At 46.5% G+C, this 7,651-nt stretch overlaps 1 protein-coding gene across 3 annotated transcripts; it reads left to right on the top strand.

The window, feature by feature from the left end:
• The first annotated feature begins 200 nt into the window (after nt 1-200).
• LOC138716796 (lysozyme g-like) lies at nt 201-6,770 on the top strand. Of its 3 annotated transcripts, XM_069849978.1 has the most exons (6): nt 201-687; nt 2,124-2,198; nt 2,871-2,960; nt 4,730-4,926; nt 5,176-5,314; nt 6,349-6,770. In XM_069849978.1, the coding sequence occupies exons 2-6, from the start codon at nt 2,156-2,158 to the stop codon at nt 6,477-6,479; spliced, it is 600 nt and encodes a 199-aa protein (XP_069706079.1). In that variant the 5' UTR covers nt 201-687; nt 2,124-2,155; the 3' UTR covers nt 6,480-6,770. The 3 variants fall into 3 exon arrangements, with proteins under 3 accessions (XP_069706079.1, XP_069706078.1, XP_069706077.1); XM_069849977.1 differs by lacking the exon at nt 201-687 and having other exon boundaries at nt 1,842-2,198; XM_069849976.1 differs by lacking the exons at nt 201-687; nt 2,124-2,198 and having other exon boundaries at nt 2,560-2,960.
• The last annotated feature ends 881 nt before the right edge of the window (nt 6,771-7,651 follow it).

Below are 7,651 nucleotides of genomic sequence, written 5' to 3'. Positions count from 1 at the left end.
GCCATCACCTGGTTTGGAACACGGTAGTTAGTAACTGATCAAATGTTTCCTACCGGCCACATCTCAAGCCCGAAAGAGAGCAAGCGGAATAAGTGGATTCTCCTCCCCAAACCCTGCCTCTGCTCTCAAAGGGTTCAAGCCATCAACTTCCAGAACTACACTTGCTGCAAGCAATAAAGCAGTGAGATACTTTTCTTTAATTGTCCTTTTTGGAATTCATATGGAAGCATGATACTCAACTAAACGCTTGGCAATCTGGAATCATCGAGGAAACAAGACAAAAAAAACCTTCTAGAAATATGTCTAGACTGATCTGAGATGCAAAGCAAGGAGAGCATTAGATAGGGAGCTGATTTTTGCCTGACCTCTACCACTGATTCACTGGAATGCTTTCTGCCAGTCATTTATTGTGCATCAATGTGTTTATTGATGGAGGAAAAATAGTATTTATTTCTTTTCACAGGGTTTTCATGCATCTTACTCACCACCGCTTGTGCAAATCTTTGGATGAAAGGGATCGTAAGAATTTTAAGCTCTTAATATACATTACTTGTTGCATTTTAAAACAAATGTCATCCTGCTAGGTAGGAATTAACATTCCAAACCTGCAGGGTGCGTACCTTTTCATACACACATATATAAAAGTCATCAAGTGACCTGCCTCAGAGGAAGGCTGATTGAAGACAGGTGAGTCTGAATTCACTCATAGAATATTTATTTAGAGGCAGAAGCCTTGGTCTTGCTTTAATTTAGCCTGTTGTCAATATTGTGATTATTATGCTCTTTCTACTTAAAGCCTGTGGTGGTTTTCATGATGGGAGGGCAAAAAAAATTCTTATAACTTAAAACTTTATAGTACGGAAATTTTTTGTGTGTATTAAACAACTACAGCCTATAGCTTTTGATGGGGACCTGTATGGATTTGCCACTGGATTGGTAGGTATTGGGTGAAGCTACATTGATCCAGGCTTGCAAATATTCACTTTTAGAGCTCAAACTGAGCTACTGGGTGTACCCAGCTCCAGCCAGGGATGTTTGCTGGACTGAATAAGCTGACTCAGGGCAAGGGAGTCTCTCCAAAGATGCTTGTGGGCTACCTGTGTTTGTGCATTCATGCAGTTTGTTTTGCAGTAGAAGCAAAGACTAGAAAAAGAGGTCACACATTACTAAAATCAACAAGGCATTTTCAAGTGTTCCTAGCATTGCACAATGATTGCCTACAGGACTCATGGTGTGTTCTGTATTTGAAACCCTCCTAGGGAAAAGGGAACAATTGCAAGCTATAAAAAATGCTCAGTTTAAATGCACTCGCCAGCAAGCGAGTAAAGTCAATGTTTTTTCCAGTTGATAGCTATGATCTCATTACATTTTTGGATTTTGTTTATAAGCACGGCAGATGCATTTATTACTGAAGTGATTATTTGCCACTATCACACACAGGAATTAATGCAGAAGTGTTACTTCACTAGCAAAATCTTTGCCTTGGATGCTTTTAGCAGTGATGCTCATGTTGCTTGGTTTTTGGAAACTCATTTTCCAGAAGCCAGGCAAAAATCTCATTGCCTTTTGAACAGAGACATAAAGGACACGTGCACTCTGTGGCGCATTACACTTCAAACACCTACATAAATTTAAGCAAAGGTACCATACCTTCTCATCATAAAGATATGCTACGAGTGTTCAGGAGGGGCCATGCGAGCAAGCCATATGAAGTGACAGGGGCTAAAAAAAATCACAGCTCACCCAGGCTGCCAACAAGGACCTCCCTGCTCCCGAGCTGCCCCAGCTCAGCCCTTCCCTCTCGCTGTGATGGTGTAGTGGCACATGAGATGGAGGAGACATTCAGCCTGTATCCCCCAGACAAGGAGAAAATAAGGAGTGTGGCTCCCATCGCTTGCATCTCCTCCCACCACCACTCTCTGAAGCTGGTGACAGCATCCCGTGCTGGGGTTGAGGGGAGAGAGTACAGCAGAAAGAGTGCCTCCACTCCTCAACCTGCCTTCAGCTACTGCCATCGCCATCCTGTGCCTCAGACTAGGAGCTTTTGCCCTGCAAACTTTGCTACACGGCTGTTGAAAATCAGCTCTGATCATGTCACGTTTTGCAAACTGTTGTGTTTCCAGGTCTCCTGGGGCAGCTGAGGAGAGCCATCACCATGATTCCTGCACTGCTCTTGCTGGGCCTTATGGCCCTTGTTGGTGAGTCAGGGTTTGGATTTCATTTGTTGTCAAAAGTGCCCTGGGACTGACACCAAAAGAGAGTCACAGACATATGTTCTTTTGATTTTCCCAGCTAACCTTGTCCAGCCTCTCTGACTACTCAAAAATGGCCTCACAAATGTTGCAGACTGTTTGATGGAGGCTATTCATCCCTCAATTACCGAGGAAGCAGGGTAATTGGCCCAGGCTGAAGCGAGCGCTCTCCTGAATTCCTTGCTGAGTTACAAAGGGATACAGGAGTTGTTCCCAGCCACGTGCTCAAGTGCCACCTGTGCCATCATCCAAGTGGTCCCAGATATTAGAGGGCATTGAATGGAAAAAACCCTCTGTAAGAAATGCAAATGTTGTGGTTCCCCTCTCCCAAACCAGCCTTTAGACCTAACAGGGCAGGCGCCTATTAATCTAAATTGTCATTAGCTTCTTTGGCTTCAAGACATTCAGTTAGGAAAGAACAAATTCCTCTTCTCTGGCATTCACTGCTAATGTTACCGCTGGAGACCAGCGGCAAACATACAAGTGTGGCCAACTCAAGGTGGTGTGGATTATGGGTCTGGATGAATCCCTCATACCTGACTTGTATTCCCTTGCAGCACGCTGTACAATATTGCTCTGAAATTTCACATGTTCAAACACCTCTATTTCATTTTGCAGCTCCATCGATGAGTTACAGTTGCTATGGTGATATAAGTACTCTTCAAGCCCCCACGATCTCCTGTACAGCTGTAAGAGCCCCAGACTGTGGTAGGTACCGTTCACTGCTTGATTTACCAACCTGTTTGTACCTCAGAGAGATGCTTCACCTTCTGTTAAATGTGGGACAACCCTTCAATTAGCCAGAATGGAGAAAACAACCCCTTCCCAAACAACAGGTGCTGTGAAGCCTCCAGACCTGGTGGGAAGTGGGAGGACAAGCGTCAGGTCCCACAGTCAGGATCCTCAGCCTCAAAGGAGGAAAAAATCTTTCACAGAAAGGGTCATTGAGCACTGTCAGAGGTTGCCCAGTGAGGTGGTTGAGTCACCTTCACTGGAGATGTTTAAAAGATGAGTGGATGAGGTGCTGAGGGGCATGGTTTAGATAGGAATGGTTGGACTTCATGATCCTGGGGGTCTTTTCCAACCTAGTGATTCTATGATTCTACGATTCTAAGCAACGGGAAATGGTGCAACCTTTTTTTCAGTGAAAACAGCTTCTTCTTCCGGCAAGACTTTAGCATCTGCATCCTCACAAAACCCAAGGGCCTCTTAGCTCTGAGATGAAGCTGCACAGGACCAGGTCCTGAGTGCTGGCATGTTACCTCAAATACTGTGTTCAGTTTGGGGCCCCTCACTACAAGAAAGACAGTGAGATCCTGGAGTGTGTCCAGAGAAGGGCAACAAAGCTGGTGAGGGGGCTGGAGAACAGGCCTTATGAGGAACGGCTGAGAGAGCTGGGGTTGTTTAGCCTGGAGAAGAGGAGGCTGAGGGGAGACCTTATCACTCTGTACAGCTACCTGAAAGGAGGTTGTAGAGAGGTGGATGTTGGTTTCTTCTCCCAAGTGATAGGTGATAGGACAAGAGAAAATGGCCTTAAGCTGCATCAGAGGAAGTTCAGACTGGACATTAGGAAAAATTTCTTCACTGAAAGCATTAACAAGCACTGGTACAGCTGCCCAGGGAGGTGGTTGAGTCACCATCCCTGGAGATATTTGAAAGGTGGGTAGATGAGGTGCTTGGGGACATGATTTAGTAGTGGACAAGTACAGTTGGAGTTCATGATCTCAAATGGTTTTTTCCAACCTAATGATTCTATGTTGGCTTTAGCTGGCCAGCAGTGACCTACCAAGGACACATTTTGCCCGGGGAAGCTCCCCGGTGTGCAGTCTTCCTGCCTCTGGGTGACCCATTTTTGGTAACTATTCCTCATTTCCCTTTTCCTTGCCTTGTGGTATTGCCTCGTGCCACTTCACAGCTGATTGCCTCAGGTTCATAGTGCCCAGAACTCCAGGGAATTTGCCACATACCTCAGATGTCGATGCCTATGGGGCAGACACGGGACTGCGAATGTCCAAGCACAAATCCAAATCCACATGCTTGTCTTCAAGCTGTTCCAAAATTACTTTTGAAAAACCCCACTTTTCTATACACAGCCTAACAATGTAGCCATTACTGCAGTTTGGCTGGTAGGTAGTAATGCTCTCTCTCATGTTTTTCAAATGCAAATTGAAATTTCACTTTTCTGACTGAAGAGCCACATTTCCAGCACTGTGGCAGCAGAAGAGGACCATGAACACACAGTCCCACCTCCTGAGAAGCTGCTTCCTTCCTCTCATTGCCCTCAGGTATTGCCACAGCAACTCCCCAGCCACAGTCAGAGCTGACAGGGTTGTAATTGTTGCTCAAGCACCAGCGCCTGACTCGGTGTAGCTGCATTTTCTTCAAAACTGGAGTTACTCCTCTAATAAAGCTGCTCAAGGGGGAAATTAGGGTTTTGGAGGGGAGGGTGTGTAAGTCTGTCTTTTCCTGCGACGCAGGACTTGCCATGGTATGGAGGACTGCTGAGGCCGACGTTGTACGCCTGAGGAGATACGAGATCCCGATTAAGAGAGTAGCCAGAAACCTGTGTTTGGACCCAGCACTCATTGCTGCCATCATCTCACAGGAGAGTCGCGTTGGCTTGCTCCTCAACAATGGCTGGGACCAGGAACAGCAGAAGTACGGCTTGATGCAGGTACATCATGATGATAAGTTTGAGTAACAGAACAATAATGTAGTGTATATCCCAGGGCCTTACCTTAACAAATGACTCATCTGTGTTTGAGACAGCACTTAAATGCATTTCCTCAACATCAAAGGTTGTGGTTAAGTGTTGTCCTAAATAAAGTCATTTCAATGAGTCATAGCCTGGGAGTACAAAGAAGGAGAAGACACAGTGGTGTCTGTGTTCAGAAACTGATTTTCTCACTTGATTTTTTTCTAGATTGGCAGGCAGCGACAATACCCTTACGCCGTGTGGGATAGTGAAGAACACATAAATCAAGGATCAACTATCCTGGTTCTTGCAATCAATGAAGTACGGGCAAGACATCCTACCTGGACCTGGGACCGGCAGCTGAGAGGTACACGAAGGGTGATGTACTAGAAAGGGACGCGCTAAGTGATCAGAGTGCTGCACATTTGTTGGTGTCATTTTTAAGGGAGAAGAAGCTGTTTCACAGCATCTCTTACCACCACACGCCCGACGCCCTGAGTTTTCTAGTTTAAAAGAGGCAATCCCAGACCAGCAGACCAGCAAGAGGGCTGAATACAGAGGCAGCCTGCCAGCTCAAAGCACCGTCCACAGAGCCTTTGTATTTTTGCCTGCAGAAGGGAGACCGCGGTGGGATGCCAAGCACTTTGGCAGCTTTGCTGCAATTATTTCCTGCAGCTTTGCAGGAAGCAGTGGGAAACCAGCCCAGCCTGGGACCTGCTGCGGTGGCATGGAGACACCCCATGCAGAGCTAGGCAAAGGTGTTGGGCACAGGTTGCCCCTTGACTTTGATTACAAGTGCTCAAAGAGGGCCTCTACATTGAGTGGCTTGGCCACTGTTGGTTAATGGCCAGACCTAGGACCTCCTTAAATTCCCTGGAAAAGGCATCGTGCTCAGTAAACATGAACAGGTCTCAAGTTATCCTCTTATCTTTTCATCCTGTGCGTGAAACGGCTGTCAGGTGGATAAATAAGGTAGAAACCAACATGACATCAGCCACTGGGGAAACTGAGGCACTGCCACACAACAGGCTTATCATGGTAGACTGTTAAGTTGTGTCAAGGAAGCTTGGGATCCAGGTTCGCTTGTAGTCTGTGTTATCTGCATGCTGGTTTGTTCACCCTATGCTATTTCTTACTCTCCCATCCTTGTCCTGCTCCTGCCTTTTTAGATTACACCCTTTCCTGGGACCAACATGCCATTCCCACCTGCATTTGGAGAAAGTAATGGATTTCTTCACTATAGAAATAAGGATTTTGCAAAATCGGTCATTTTTTGATAATAATGCACAATTTCTCAAGCAGGTTTTGTGAGATACATGGCCCTTTGGCTAGGAACTTTTACTTTTAAATACCTATTTGTTTCTAATAAGCCTGTAACAACTCTTTCTTAACTCTTTCCAGGGGGAATCTGCAACTACCGTGCAAAAATGGGCAACTTCCAGGTCTACGAGGAAGACCCGTGTGATGGTGACAACTACTACGTCAACAGTGTGATTAGGCGAGCCCAGTACTTTAAGAGACACGGGTTCTAGTTCATAAACCCGCCCTGCTACCGAGCCTCTCCTCCACCTAGACTAGCCCAGTAGTGATTGTAGTACCCAGAGCAGTTATCCACCAACAGCACCTCGCTCACTCCAGTAAAACCCAGCACCTCGCTTGTCAAGGGGTGAGCTCAGCACTTGCCTTGCAGAAAGAAACCATAGGCTTGAGGTCTCTGAAAAGCAGGTGGGGACAGAGCAGCGATATACGGGGTGAGGAAGCTGCATCCTCTCATTCGCAGCTGAACCCAGGGCTGTTTGTGCATCCCCCAGGTGCAGGCATGCAAGCAGCTGTGCTCTTCCCATGTTTTCCGACCACCTCCTTCCCTTCCCCTGGCCAACAAGGTGGAGAAGCCCCTGAACTGAAACCTTCCTTCCCCTTGATCGTGCTTGCTCCTGGGCAATGAAGAGACTTCTTGACAAGCCGCGGATTTCTGCGTGTTTCTGCACCAGCTTGTATTCCTGTGGCCAGCTTTCCACTACTTTCCGATAGTCTCCCAGGTCGTGGAGCTGAGGGCTGTGGTGGGCCTGGTGGCCTCTTCAGGGTGAAAAGCAGCCTCACACAGGGGAAATCATCTGTCTGGAAAGTACCGCAAGGGCCGTAGCAGGTATGCCGGACACCTTTCCGTTAGAAAGCAGCTCTCTGAGCAGGAGCCAGCCATGTATGTACCCCAGGAGCTGTACCACAACAACAAAGATAGTAAAAAAAAAACCCCCACAATCTTTTCTGCTTTAGTTTTGGCACCTTTTTTGCTGAGTTTCCTCCAAGTTTAAAAGCCTCTCAGTATCTATCTCTCTACCAGAAATCTCAGCTTCTAATTAGGAGTGAATTAGCTCTGGGTTTATGAGCTCTGTTTGAAAGTGTTCTTCAATGTAGACGGCTCTGGGTGCAAATTTAGGTTTACTGAGAATAAGAGAGAAAATAAAGATAAATGTTGAATCCCAGTATTTTTGCCTTTTTTTTTTCTTTTCAATTTCATAGGGCCCAGTGGGCAGCAACCTCAGTAAGCAAAACAATTTGATGCTCTTGGAGTGGGTCTAAAACTCAATTTAAGACCAGGGAGAGGAAAACCGTGCTGCAGACTGGAGTGGGTGAGAAGATCTGGGCTGGGAGACAAGGTGTAAGGCAGCCCGAGCCTGGCCTCTCACCCCCTATCAGTGAATTG

The sequence above is a fragment of the Phaenicophaeus curvirostris genome, chromosome 1 (genome assembly GCF_032191515.1).
Source record: "Phaenicophaeus curvirostris isolate KB17595 chromosome 1, BPBGC_Pcur_1.0, whole genome shotgun sequence".
NCBI classification, from domain to species: domain Eukaryota; kingdom Metazoa; phylum Chordata; class Aves; order Cuculiformes; family Cuculidae; genus Phaenicophaeus; species Phaenicophaeus curvirostris.
Note: the sequence above shows the minus strand (reverse complement) of the source record. Positions and strands in the feature narration are given on the sequence as shown.

Coding starts and splice junctions, on each gene's coding strand:
- LOC138716796 (XM_069849976.1), top strand. CDS start 2,702: ATGTTACCGCTGGAGACCAGCGGCAAACATACAAGTGTGGCCAACTCA. Junction 2,961..4,729: donor TGTAAGAGCCCCAGACTGTG/GTAGGTACCGTT, acceptor CCTGCGACGCAG/GACTTGCCATGGTATGGAGG. Junction 4,927..5,175: donor AGAAGTACGGCTTGATGCAG/GTACATCATGAT, acceptor ATTTTTTTCTAG/ATTGGCAGGCAGCGACAATA.